The 15,111-nt window shown below is 41.8% G+C and overlaps 1 protein-coding gene across 2 annotated transcripts in view; it reads right to left on the reverse strand.

Annotated features, from left to right (window-relative positions):
* Positions 1 to 10,612, reverse strand: part of plod2 (procollagen-lysine, 2-oxoglutarate 5-dioxygenase 2) — a 68,750-nt gene extending 58,138 nt beyond the window's left edge. For both annotated transcript variants that reach the window (XM_017705215.2, XM_017705205.2), the window contains exon 1: positions 10,170 to 10,612. In XM_017705215.2, coding sequence (XP_017560704.1) covers positions 10,170 to 10,272 — 103 coding nt within the window. In that variant the 5' untranslated portion in view covers positions 10,273 to 10,612. The remainder of the gene's footprint in view (positions 1 to 10,169) is intronic.
* Positions 10,613 to 15,111: the final 4,499 nt, after the last annotated feature.

Below are 15,111 nucleotides of genomic sequence, written 5' to 3' on the forward strand. Positions count from 1 at the left end.
ACTGTCTCTCTGCCCTGATTAAAGGCCAAAAGTACCCTGACCCCCCCCACCCCCCGCCCCAGACCCCGTACTCATGCCACAGCCATCTGTGTAAATGTTAGCATTGCTGTAGCCTGGGTGTGAGAACACTCTATAGAGAAAGAAGCACCCACATACTACACAGCACGGCCGTTATCCGGCTCACTTCCAAACACAATGTCCAAAGACAACGTCTCGACTTTCTCAGTTCAGATGTGACCGAGTTTAATATCTTCTTCATCAAGACCAGATAATTATCTCTCTGAAGAAATTCTTCTCGAACCATTGCGACATCAGTGGCGCACAACTAAGAGATATAACATTTGAAAAATGAGGGCTATAGAGACACAGCGAGAGACTTCAAATGTGTTGTCTTTTACTTTTGGTTATATCCCTGTTTTGCTTTGACCTTCTCTCCATGCTTAGGTTTCCCAGCACCTCTGAATGTTTGAAAAGAGAGTGTGGAGCCAACAATAACATGGCCTCAGTCCCTCAGACTCCTCTTCAGTAGATCCGCCTAAGTCTGACATGCAGCAGGTGCTGGTGTGACATGACGTTCTGTGGCTGCTTTGTGCAGAGACAGCAAGAACATGTGTCCATAATTACGGCACTTAAGTTTTATGAGGCTCATCTGTGAAATCATAAATCTGAACTCTTCTGAAGAGGAAATGCACAAAAACATTAGTAAACAGGCTGCTGCTGAAAAGGCAAGAGTCTCTCGTAAAGCCTGCATGGAGCTTAAAATCCCTTTAGAAGTTCAACAGGATACAAAATGTTTACATCAGGGTTCAGTACAGTTGGCCTTGGGGTCAGGGCAGGTGTCAGAAAGTTGCACCTGTGAGGCAACATGGGTTGAAATTTATGAGCTTTAGAGGCTGCAGTTTTCTTTATTCTACCTAGCGAAATGGTTGGTTGGTGTAGTGTAGTGGTTAACACCTCTGCCTTCTACACTGTAGACTGGGGTTCAATCCCCACCTGGGCAAACACCCTACACTATACCAATAAGAGTCCTTGGGCAAGACTCCTAACACCGCCTTGGCCTACCTATGGAAAAATGATCAAATTGTAAGTCGCTCTGGATAAGAGCGTCAGCCAAATGCCGTAATGTAATGTAAATGTACTAAACTGGACTGTATTAGAAATGTGCATGTTTGAAAGTCAGATGCCTCCATTTATTTAATTAACAAGCAATTACACAGAAGCCTCAACAACTAAATACTATGCACAACAAATTTCTGAATTTTTGCCTGTTCAGCTTTTACCTTTAATCCAGCTTCCATTCTTTTCAGGAGACTCACTTTCAGTTACTCAAAGAAATCTGCGGCCACACTTCCAAAGTTCAGTCTTAGAAGTTTGTAAAGAAAACGTATACATCGATCAGACATAACATTATTACCACCTCCTTGCTTCTACGCTCATTGTCCATTTTATCAGCTCCACTTACTGTATAGCTGCACTTTGTAGTTCTACAGTTACAGACTGTAGTCCATCAGTTTCTCTGGTACTTTGTTACTCTGTTCTTCAGTGGTCAGGACCCCCATGGACCCTCACAGAGCAGGTACTATTTGGGTGGTGGATCATTCTCAGCCCTGCAGTGACACAGATGCGGTGGTGCTGTGTTGCGCTGGTCTGAGTGGAGCTCTGTCATGTTATGCCTGATTGGTGTAAACACATTCAGTGGTGTTGAGGTCTGGACTCTGGGGTGGTCGGTCTATTGTTCAGCTTTTCTTTGATGTGTCCGTCTCCTTTTCTCAGTGAGGTTCATCTTGAACGGCTACACATCCTTCAGACCCACAGCGCTGAGTGGTCTTCTCACAGTGGCAGGATGGACAGAAACACTTGTGGATGTTTTCAGATGTGGAGCAGCTTGATTTTCTCCACTCTCTCAAAGATAATAACTTCATCTGTTGGTGATCATTTTGGTGGTCGACCAGTTTTTCCCCACTATTTTGACTTTCTCCTTTCTTTTGTAAATGGATTTTCTTGTATCTAACCTCTTAAAATGATTAACATCCATTTCACAAGATATTAAATAAATGAAGAGTGGTCAATAAATTTTGCACAGTACTTTGCACATAATTTCTTAGCAGAGATTTTGCGATTCATGTTTCAAGGAATAAACAGCGGAATCTTGCTTAGTCTAGAGAAAAACAGCAGATTAAACAAAGGCATCTGAAGCATACTTGGCAAAAAAAAACGCTACTAATTTTATAATCCACTTAACTGAAAAGCTAAATGTTTGTGGCACGACAAGCTTTGGCCCACAGCTAATGGCCGTATTCCTCCACAGCCTGTGCAGGGAAAGCAGTCACATTACTGAGTCTCATAACTGACCTCATTAAAACCCTTATCCATATGCAGCCAGAGTCTAGCCCAGTGCCCATGCAGACAGATTCGGAAACTGTGTCACTGTCTTGCTCCGGCAATCCTTTCTCTCCTCATTTGGCATGTGCATCTTGGATATAACCATGCCAACACCCCTCCTCCCCACACACACATCCTACATGCACATACACACAAACAACTGAACAATATAATAAATGAGCAACTATTATTACACGTATTACAATTCTAATAATTACTTAGCATTACCAAATCATTCCTATGGGTTAGAAACTTAGTAGCAAAATAAGTTAGATCACAACTGAGGCAAGAACCAGTTTTGTATGGCTTATTAATTCACCCCACTCTGCAGTGTCTGTGAAAAGGGGGTAATGGTTTCAATACAGCACAGACAAACTGGAAAAATAATCAATGTATTGAAATTTCGAACCGTATCAACAATTCACCACCATTTGTGAAAACTGGTCAAAATAATATGAAACTTGTGGTCAATACTGATCTTAAGGGTCTAAAAATGACAATGATATGTTATATTTTTTATCTTATGCTCTGATAGTTTTAGTTAATCTGACTGATATGACTGTCACACATTTTTAAGGCCACAGTCTAAATAAAAAAGCAATAGTAAATCATGTAAAAATGTAGTACTGGGAGTGAAGCTACCCCAGTTTTGATGTCTGTTAATTATCTCTTTGGTTTATTTTTTTAACAGTCTGTTTTGTTGTGATACAAGTTGAACAAAGGGTTATTCACACTGGGCTTACTGGCAAAGCTTTGCATCAGCTGATGATGTGGCTAAAACAGGGACATTTACAAAGAGATTTTTAAAAACCTGCCAAGCTCATATTATCTTTCTATGGATATACTGGTCATGCTCTTGTGAAAACAAGCCATTAAACAGAACTAGGCATCTGGGGCCAACCTATCATACTAAAGTGGCTGGGAAGCAGGAGGTGCTTTTGTTATGCATGCACACCTCAAATGACTGGGGTTCTTCTTAGAACTCAGTAGTAGTGGAACCATGGATGTAAGCATAGCCCATTGATCCACATATCAGTGGTGTAGTTCCAGTTCAGATGGATTTTTATCATTCAGCCAATGTCTATCATCTGGATTACGGCAGCTGGGCACTAAACCTACCCTATTTACCAATTTACCCCGCACTTTCAGCTAAATTTGAATGTAGGGGGACAAAAACTTAATTTGGAAAAGTTGGGCAGGATATGTCCCCCTCCTCTGTAGAACCTACACACACAAATACACAGTCACTCTTTCATTCACACTAGAATCCATGTCCTCCAGACTTCAGGACAACATATTATTAGACTAGTGAGGGAGTGAAAGGGGAAAAAAATGACAGCGTTAAATTGGAAGAATTTTAATGTGACCACAAGTAGTTCTGCCTCACGCATAACAGCAATGAAACTTTACCTGCGAGTCTGGAGACCAGCAGAGACAGACATTCCTTTACACCTCCAACGCCTTCCATCCTGCAGCAAGGTGAGTGGCCCATGTGTTTCCACTCTGGCCTTCAGTAACCCAATTTGAGGGCTGGGTGCAGAATAAACCCGACGAAACGGGTCACAAGGGAGATCATCGTTCAGACATTATTTCAGCTGTCTACAGTTAAAATAGAAGGAGCCTCTAGGACCTGACATGATCGGTAAAACACGTGCGTTCCTGCCCACAACAGAGGAACCTTGTAGCCTGTAAAGGAATGCGCATTTGATTAAACATCTCCAATACAGCCATAAAAACCCTCAGTGAGAACAGTGTGACATCACCTCCATCTGCCAGAGCTATAACATACAAGCCTCAGCCCAACAGGCTGGAGCAGTTTATTTATTTCTTCCAGGACGGAAAAATAATCACTGGAATCAAGAAAAAGAAGTCTAAAAAAGAGTGAGATTGGCTGACGTCGTGTAATTTAGTCAGCGGTGGGGTAATGATGGCAATTATTGTGGTCACTTCCTCCTATAAATTGGGTCATGGGCAAATTCTCTATAATAAAAAAGGCAAGCAGGTCAGAACAAAGCCTTTTTATTTTTTTTTGCTCAAAAAATCCCAGGCTTATTGCACACTACGGCTTCTTATTCATTAACAACAGGGACTTCAATGCAAACTAATAGAGCTTTTCTTAGGTTACAGAATTCGTTAATACCTCAAACAGCTTCCAACATGATCTACAAGAAGCCTGATGGAACACACAGCTCAGAGCTCAACATCCCAGCCTCATTTCTCTCTCTTTCCGCACTGAGATCCTATCATCTTCTTAAAGTGATAGTATGGTGAAAATCACACTGACCCAATTCCCCCAGCCCCCTACCCCAAACATGGACAATCGGTCAGCATATGTTTGGTGTTTAAGGCCAAGGTGTGATGATTTGCTCTGCAATTTCCCTGCTTTCACATTAACAGGTGATAGAGCAACAGGCCACCAGTCTTTTTCTACAGGAGCACACAAACCACATGTCGACCGGGTGAGAAGCTATAAATCAAACTTTTTCTCAAGTTTGCACTCATGAAGAATAACATGGTTAAGGGACAATCTAGATGAGTGGTTCCAACAAATTCCTTGGACACTGCAGGTCACGGCCACATTTTTGATAAAGGGGAAGTGATTTTTTGCTGACTTAATCTTGTTAATACCTGAGACAGCTTCCACAATGACCTACCAGGAGTCTAATGGAGCAGAACCCCATATATATATATATATATATATATATATATATATATATATATATATACACACACACACACACATACACACACACACACAACCCCAATTCCAATGAATTTGGGACGTTGGGTAAAACATAAATAAAAACAGAATATGATGATTTGCAAATCCTTTTCAACCTATAATCAATTGAATAAATATCTTGTCTTTGTAGTGTAATGTTCAAATGGATAAACTTAATTGTTTTTTGCAAATATTCACTCATGTTGAATTTGATGCCTGCGACACGTTCCAAAGAAGTTGGGACAGGGGCGTGTTTACCACTGTGTTACATCACCTTTCCTTTTAACAACACTCAATAGGCGTTTGGGAACTGAGGACACGGGAATGATGTTGGTTTTTAATGCAGTGCCGTGTGAGGGATCGAAGGTCACGGGCATTCAATGTTGGTTTTCTGCCTTGCTGCTTACTTGCAGAGATTTCTCCAGATTCTCTGAATCTTTTGATGATATTATGGACTGTAGATGATGAAAACCCTAAATTCCTTGTGATTGCACGTTGAGAGACGTTGTTCTTAAACAGTTGGACTATTTGCTCACGCAGTTGTTCACAAAGTGGTGAACCTCACCCCGTCCTTGCTTGTGAATGACTGAGCCTTTCAGGGATGCTCCCTTTATACCCAATCATGACACTCACCTGTTTCCAATTAACCTGTTCACCTGTGGAATGTTCCAAACAGGTGTTTTTTGCACATTCCTCAACTTTCCCAGTCTTTTGTTGCCCCTGTCCCAACTTCTTTAGAACGTTTTGCCGGCATCAAATTCAAAATGAGTGAATATTTGCAAAAAACAATAAAGTTTATCCATTTGAACATTAAATATCTTGTTTTTTGTAGTGTATTCGACTGAATATAGGTTGAAAAGGATTTGCAAATCATCGTTTTCTGTTTTTATTTATGTTTTACACAACGTCCCAAATTCATTGGAATTGGGGTTGTATTAGAGCCTGGCCACTACTTTTCTATATACTTGCATCTAAATTTTATATTATCTGAGAAAAGCTTTAACCTACAGTCCTATATGGCCCATTTCACCACTTGCCCCTACCACTTAGCCCTTAGCCCATTTTGCGCTTTCATATCTAGGGTTAGAAATGTCCCAATTCTTGTTGAGACAGAGCGGCAGGGCGAAGTGTTAGGGCTACATGGCCTCCAAACGGAGGTTTTTCAGAGACTCACTCCAAAGTCTTATGAGAAAAAAAAAACAAAAAAACGGAAAGACCAAAAGAAACCCATAAATGTGAGAATTTTCTTTGTTAAAAATTTCCAATAACCATTGCTTTAGCTTAGTTTCATGTTATTTCAATGTATTATGGTCGTTTTCTTCGTAACAAGCACAAAATACCGCTAATATGTCTTGGTAGCTAGATAGCTGACATTCCAAGTAGTCCAGCAGTACTGATGACTGAAGTACTAGAATGTGACTGCTGCTGTGATAGCTGACTTGGCGAATAGCTGACTTCAGCTTCATATCACCAAAGAATTAGTAGTGGGTGATAGTAAATAAATATCATACCCCCTCTTTGAAAGCATATGATGCCCTAAATGTAACTAAAGGCCAGCAGTCAGGTTCCCGAACTTTTCCCTTCTCTGCTGTCGCTGAAGACGGGCCGGGTCGTCCACAGAGCAGAGCTGTTAATGAAGTAATGTTTTTTTTTTGTTTTGTTTTTTTATTTGAGGGTCCCATTTTGTAGGGCAAGATTTCAACAAGATTTCAAGGGGTTAGGGTGACACTCACAAGCAAGAGGTAGGGGTAAAAAGAAGAAATGGGATTGGGCCTAGCTGTATTCTGAAACGCTATGACTAATAAATACTCTGGAAAGTTGATTTGATCAGCCTCAACTGATATTATATTTCATTTACCTTCATGCAGCCATGCTAAAGTGGCCTTCTGAGCTCATAATCCATATGAAATAAAAGTAACTGCAAGAAAGTCATAGAGCAGTGTATGATCCTTTCTTCCCAGTCTGAGCAGCTGCTATTGCTCTCCTGAGTCCCATCTCAGAACAGGACAGAGAGGACACGGGGGGCAAGGGTGAGGACAAAGGTGAAAAGTTTTACTGCAGCATGTTTAATGGAGGTCTGACGCTACATGGTAACACTGTTGCCATCTGTGGTTTTGCGAGTTTTGGCTCAGGACCACCATGAGAATGACCAACTCATTATGGTGCCACTCACAATCATGCAGACTGCAGAAAATGCTACGGAACAACAAACAGGGCTTTGCTGGGCTGCGGCTGTTTACACAAAAGCAGGCCATTTCAATCAAGGACGTGGCGGTCCGGCACCATGTTCCACAAAAGCCAATTGCAGGGTTGGCTTGCCAGCTCCTGCAGTTTAGCTGCATGGAGAATGTTATGTTCTAGCTATGCTCTGATATACAGACTTCTGATTTACCGCAACTTGCAACTCTAGGGAGCAGCAATAACCTATAGCGCTGTGAAGCTGTGGGACCTTCCCCAACTACCATTTCACTCAGTCACTCTGTCAGTATTATTATTATTATATCACCTCTGCTATGGACAATAACACCTTAACACTAAGCCACTTTAAAGAACAATAACACTGTCAGTTAAGCCACTTTAAAATGTATACTGTCTATATTTTGTGTATGTTTAGTATATTTCAATTTGTTTTTTTATTTTACTTTTACTAATTTACTTTCTGTAGAGTGATTAGTTGAGCCTCACCACAAGCATTTCAATGCATAAATGTCCTGACATGCAGTGCAAATGACAAATAAGCTTGAAACTTGAACGTCCTTCCACAGACTTTTAAGGAAAAAGACAAGGTGTGGAGGCTGGTGGTGTCAGGCTGAAAACACGCTGAGTGTGATGATCTATAAATCCAGCTCCCACACAGGCCGGTCCGCAAGCTGTACTAACAGCACTCCCAGCAGTGCATATGCGCAGATGATGTAATGCAGTGAGGACTGCAATGAGCACCATAAGGACAAAATAACAGTTTTCGCAGACTGCTACAAACTGCGACTGCAGCCTGCCCTGCAGGATGTTGAAGGCACATTGATAATGTGACGTGCTGCATGTTCACACAAGTCCCTTGATTCATCTAAACAACACACAACGTAAATGGCAACAGGCATTTTCAACTTGTGTGTGTGTGTGTGTGTGCGCATGTGTGTGTGTGTGCGCATGAGAGAGAGAGAGAGAGAGAGAGAGAGAGAGAGAGAGAGAGAGAGAGAGCAGAACAAAACAAAACCTTGTATCTCCAAAATGGTAACTTCACAGGAAAAAACCTACTTTACTTTTAATGTAGGCCAATGGAACCAGACTTTTTCCCCCAATTCATTTTGGGCCATTTCTTTCGGTCCATACTTCATGAAGTTGACCAACAGGATTTTTCAAATAATGGGGCAGTGCTGCGTGTTCACACAAGTCCCTTGATTCATCTAAACAACACAAATGGCAACAGGCATTTTCAACTTAGGTCATATATCTCTCTCTCTCTCTCATATGTGTGTGTGTGTGTGTGTGTGTGTGTGCGCGCATGAGAGAGAGAGAGAGAGAGAGAGAGCAGAACAAAACAAAACCTTGTATCTCCAAAATGGTAACTTCACAGGAAAAAACCTACTTTACTTTTAATGTAGGCCAATGGAACCAGGACCCCCTCCCCCAATTCATTTTGGGCCGTTTCTTTCGGTCCATACTTCATGAAATTGACCAACAGGCTTTTTCAAATAAAGTCAAAAACTGAAAAATGACAAAAACGGAGATCGGAGGGTTTTCTTCGGACAGCAGCGATATTCCTCACTGCACTCCAGCCACTACATGGAATTGCTCAATTCCATCACCAGCACACCTGATTTAATTTAACAAAGCTCTGATTTCCCAAACCAGGTATGCGATGACGAAATGCCATGAGGAGGAGTGATCCTCCCCATCTACGGCTCTACCGGAGACAGGAACACTGACCATTTGGTGTAGGTGTGAACTGCTGATTAAAGGAGAGTAAACGACAACGGAATGAAAATAAATGCTATTCGGAATCCACTTTTTTCCTATCATACAGTGAAACGGGCTGTCAGCACAGTTATCTTCCAGCTCTTTCGGCGTCGGGTGGCTAAAAGCCATGGGTAGGACACCAAAAGCTACACACACTCTTATCTGTGCAGAAAACCGCAGCACACAGTGATGTGTGTCTTCAGATGTAAAACACAGCAATCAAGCAGAGCAGACTCAACATAATGCTGCACTTGTGGGTTTTTGGCTTTAAGTTTCATACAGCTCTCTACTGCCCTTAAAGCTGTGTTTAGTTAAAGGGAAAGTGGGCTAACCCAGTCACACTGGCATGCTTACCAAACAAGGGCTTTTCAGAAGGTAGTGCATTTGAAGCTCTCTCTAATATTTGGGCTTTATCTGCCCTACAAATATCACAGAATACCTCCAGTGCAGCTCAGTGGGCTGTGCCTGGCTTCTGTCCACAGACTCGGCTTTAACCCCTTTTTTCAGAGATGGCACAGAACGGTCTGTACTGTAATTCTGACTTTACAGAGCAAATGAGGGAGGGGATGGTATTCCCACCTAACAAAATCGCCGTTTTACACTGTGCTAGAGCTGGGTTGGCAGAAAGGGCAGATTTCGTTCCTTATCTGAAGAAAAGACCACTATAATAAAGCCCCTGGGCTCTCATAACCCTACATTTTGCTTTAAGCATCTCTCCAGAAAAAGTGGCTGTACCACAGACTGATCTTCAAACTTCTTCCCAAACTTCTTCTGGAGAGCCAAGTATCCAGATGCTGTGAAAGAACTGAAGTGGATCACAAACTTTCTCGATCATGGAGAAACTCAGAGATGGACCACTCAGACCCCCCCAGTCATTTCGCCTTCTTTCTTTTACTGTGCAAACTTACTGTACAAGACTCCCCAACTCTCTGAGCACAAAGCTCCTGCCAAATACAAAGCACTTCCAAATACAGTAGCACTGCCAGAAGAGTGCAGTGCTGGATTAGTGACACGTCCACTCGCCTTGTTTGCCCACCGTGATAAAACCAGCCCACTGGTGGACAGTTCCTAAAGAAAGGGGAGTAAGTCAAGCACACTTTGTCCCTACCTGCTGGAATTTGCTGCTCATCGCTGCCTGCGCTCCAGGCTTGGTGGCCACCATGTATCAGAAGGAAAGCTAGAAGATACAGCAGCTGGAGACCCTCCATCATCGCCTCTCCAGGGTCCACACAGTCCTCTGTGGAAGGGCGAAAGTGGCAGAGGAGCAAGAACAAGAGAACAAGCCCTGAGTGTCCCTTCCTTTCTCCTCTCCCCTCTTTGGCTCAGCTGCGCTGTTCAGGGCGCACTGACTCCACTGACTCTCGCGATAATCAAATAATGAAGGAAAATAGTCCTTAAAGCAAAGTAACGCCAAAGAATATAGAAAGGCAGAGGCAGGACAGAGGCAGCGCAGAGGGGAGCCTCGCTGACCGGCTGATGTCTCTCCACACCGCTCACTGCGCGACTATGGGGAGGTGTCCCCTGCTATAAACCGAGGTGGCAAGAGTGAGAGTGATAGAACAAGTACAGCTGTGTGTGAGACGAAACACCCCCACCACTCCACCCCTCCACCCCGGCCTCCCTGCTTTCCTCCTCCCCTCCCCTCCCCTCGGCTGCCCTTCCTCCCCAACAGCGCGCAGATTAGCCAACGCTAAATTTATGCTAATAACAATCGCCGTTTATCCCGCTGAAATTTCAGTTTTTCTAACACGGATTTTTTGTTAATGTCACTCCAACATCGTTCACCGGCTCTAGGTCCCGATAGTTCACTCTCTCACTGCTCCCTGTCTAGTCAAATATGTGGAATTGAGCTGAATAAACCAGGAGAAAAGGTGGATAAGAGTCACTGCTAAACCGCTAACCAGCATCCACTGACTGAGCTGGCTAATAAATACCCGCACTGACAACTACACGACCATAAAGAGTTCAAAATAAATCCACCTCATTTCACCTCAGCCTAACAACTCGTGCTTAATAGCACACATCTAATATTTATTGCTGAATAAGTTCTCAACATTGAAATTTTAGGTTTGATATCTTGACTCAGTGCGTTTTTCAGTATTGTAGAATTTGCAGTGGCTAAAAATTTGTCTTCTGGTGCCATTTCAGTTTATTATATCATTCATAGGTTGCAAAAGATTTATTTTTGAAACAAAAGCTGTTTTGTGTGTGTGTCTAAAAATGTATATCGCTGTATATCAGCTGAAACCCTCGCCCCAAATTATAACTACAGGAAAAGGGAAAAAACGATTTTACTTTTAATGTAAGTCAATGGAACCGAACTAAACTATTTACCAAGTCATTTTGGGCCGTTCCTTTTGGACCTCTTCCTCCTCTTTTTCTCATTGTCCATTTTATCATCTCCACTTGCCAAATATGTGCGCTTCATATTTCTACAATTACAGACTATATTCCAGTTTCTCAATATGCTTTGTTCTTCAGTGGTCACCACACCACATGAAAATCACTGCAGTACTGAGAATGATCCACTACCCAAATAATGCCTGCTCTGTGGTGGTCCTGTGGGGTCTTGTGTGGGTCCTGACCATTGAGGAAGAAGGTGAAAGCGGCCTAATAAGGGATGCAGAAAAACAGATGGTCTACAGTCTGTAATTGTAGAACTGCAGGGTGCACCTGCATGGTAAGTGGAGCTGATGAAAGGGCAATGAGTGTAGAAGCAAGGAGGTGGTAATAATGTTATGTCTGATCGATGTATACGTTTTCTTTACAAACTTCTAAGACTGAACTTTGGAAGTGTGGCCGCAGATTTCTTTGAGTAACTGAAAGTGAGTCTCCTGAAAAGAATGGAAGCTGGATTAAAGGTAAAAGTTGAACAGGCAAAAATTCAGAAATTTGTTGTGTATAGTATTTAGTTGTTGAGGCTTCTGTGTAATTGCTTGTTAATTAAATAAATGGAGGCATCTGACTTTCAAACATGCACATTTCTAATACAGTCCAGTTTAGTACATTTACATTACATTCATGGCATTTGGCTGAAGCTCTTATCCAGAGCGACTTACAATTTGATCATTTTTCCATAGGTAGGCCAAGGCGGTGTTAGGAGTCTTGCCCAAGGACTCTTATTGGTATAGTGTAGGGTGTTGGTCTTGTGTGGGTCCTGACCATTGAGGAAGAAGGTGAAAGCGGCCTAATAAGGGATGCAGAGAAACAGATGGTCTACAGTCTGTAATTGTAGAACTGCAGGGTGCACCTGCATGGTAAGTGGAGCTGATGAAAGGGCAATGAGTGTAGAAGCAAGGAGGTGGTTTGAATGTTGTGGCTGGTCGGTGTTTAATGCCCCAGCCATAAGTTAATATGCACTAACAATATAGCAGCACAATACAATACGGCGTGATAAATTTGATAAAATACTAAGTGTTTTATTCCTACCAATATCAGCATTTGGCTACTTTTTTGGGTCACACTTTATTTGGATGCTCCCCTATAGATGAGACGTAAATCAATGACACACTTTCTGGTGATGTTCAGTTGATTATAACACTAGAGTTACAGTTAGGAGTAGATGTAGATTTTACCTTGAGGTTAAGGTGGGGGTTATGTTTAGGTTTAGGGTTAGATTTAATACATTTTCACACTAAACCTGAAGTTCAGTTGAGTTTAATGGATATTGAGTTGAATGTTACTTATAGGCCAAGTGAGCATTTACAAAGCAGCTACAGTGGACCATCCAAGTAACACTCAACTTTACAATTGGTGGCATTTATTGGCCATTTTAGTTGAATGCTACTTAAAGATATACTGTACTTTTACAAAGAATCTACAGTGGACCATCCAAATAAAGTGCTACCACTTTTTAACTAAAAAAATGGTACTTATATTTGTGCCTATATGAAATGGATATCTTGTGCCACATTCAGCCCATCTGACAGATGACTTTGGTAGGCAACCCTCAAATTGTTACATAGAAAATTGTAAAGTAGACCATAAATCAGCTGTACAGGATTTATTTTATACTTATTGCATCTATTATTTCACCCTTTACTGTATGAGTTATGAAAAACACGTTTTAAACTGACTTTGCTTATTTGGTATAATTAATTGCAATTGGGGAACAACTGGGGGGCAGTGTACTTTGCATTTGCATGTTGCCAAGTGGCAACAGCTTGCAACAGAGGAACTGCAATGCATATAATGACAGTAAAACACTACCCTGCCACATCCGTCACGCAGCCATGAACAAATGTGTGCATGACACCCTAATACAACACAAGAAAAATGACTTATGTTTGAGTCACACAAAGTAACAACAAAAGCAGTCATTATGCACAGCAGGCAATACAGGGAACATGGGAAATGTATATAGACTTTTTGAAGCTAAAGCCAAAACTAAACCATACCAACATATTATTCAAAGACATTATGACACATATGTTTAGGGACTCAGTAAAATGATGTCTGTTTAGTGGAATGTGTCCACGTCCCCTTAGCCATATTTCAATCAGAACGAGCTGCTTGGGTTCAGAGAGAGGGACACAGCAGTTTACAGACCTTCATTGTATGTAGTGACAGATCATTTCCTGCCCTAAATAAGCCTTTCCCTCAGTAATAATGGGATTAATAGAAATACATGAAGGTACTGCATGATGGTCCTGACTTTTTAGAACTTAGAAACCTTTCTCTGATGCTAGCACAGTGATAACTATTGCTGGTCCACCAACATTTCTGGAACAAGCCTGGAAGATACCGACCTTGTTATTAGGTCAATAATGATTAGATATAGATATATTCTCAATTTTGATTTTTAAAGTATTACTATGTACTGTGCACAAGTCAGAAGCCATCATTCATATATTTAATTACAATCTGTGTACAACAAATCTGTGGGGATATTTTTCCACACTTCAAAGTTCAGTCTAAGTAGTTGGTTTCGCATTTTCTGCCTCTCACTATCCAAGTAATCCAAACACATTCAGTGGTGTTGAGGTCTGCACTCTGGGGTGGTCAGTCCATTGTTCAGCTTCTTTGTTTGACCCATAGCGCTGTGTTGTCTTCTCACAGTGGAAGGATAGACAGAAACACCTGAGGATGTTTTCAGATCTGAAACAGCTTGATTTTCTCCTCTCTCTCAGAGATGAAAGCTGAGTGCTGTTTATCTGGTGGTGACGGTTCTGGTGGTCTACCAGGTCTTTGTGTTTTTTAGAATGCTTGTTTTCTCTGTATATTTCAATATTTTTTTGGACTCCAGATGTGGAAACTACTATTGTTTCACTTATTCCTTTCTTGACTTTCCCCTTTCTTGTGCAGGACATCATGGAATTACGTATCATGCTTGTATGAGAAGGTATACATAAACATAAATCCAGCTTAACTTTATAAACATGTTGTGAGTGATGTACGCCCTCCCCACGCAGGTGTACATTACAGTACATTTATGACTGGGATTAAATAGTCCTCAAAGGGAGCACTCAGTGCATTTGTATGTATTCCAGCACACTTGGCCAGTGACCATGCCAATCATGCATTTTATTGTCATTCCACGTTAGACATATTGTATTTTTCAGCAACCTTAATTTGACTCCAAGCCATTAATGGAGAGTTTGTAGATGGAAATGTATATGTGCCATCATTCTTTAGGCATTACAGAAAGTCTCTTAAACACAGGCCTGTTCTTGTGCAGTACAGTGCAATGCTTTATAGGAGTCGAGAACTACTCCAGGCTGTATTGGAATGGATCAGGCCTGGCTTTGTCCCAGGGAACCCAGGCAACTCTACTTGGCAACACTATCAGTTTCTCTTCGCTGTTACAATATGAAACATTGCAATGACAAAAATGTCCTCTCGAACTTCATCCCATTGCTGAATGAATTTAACAGCTTTACTGGCCTGTGGGGGCCATCGCCAAGCCTTCTGCATCTGGATCCACTGTGGAGTTAGACAATGAGAAACAAACAGTCTGCTGTTTGCCTTCCACATCTGCCTTTGGTTAGTCGGATGAGAGGGAGTACATGCGCCATGTATGTGCAAATCACACTCAAACTTGCACTCCGACT

This window comes from Pygocentrus nattereri, chromosome 3 (genome assembly GCF_015220715.1).
Source record: "Pygocentrus nattereri isolate fPygNat1 chromosome 3, fPygNat1.pri, whole genome shotgun sequence".
Lineage (NCBI taxonomy): Eukaryota > Metazoa > Chordata > Actinopteri > Characiformes > Serrasalmidae > Pygocentrus > Pygocentrus nattereri.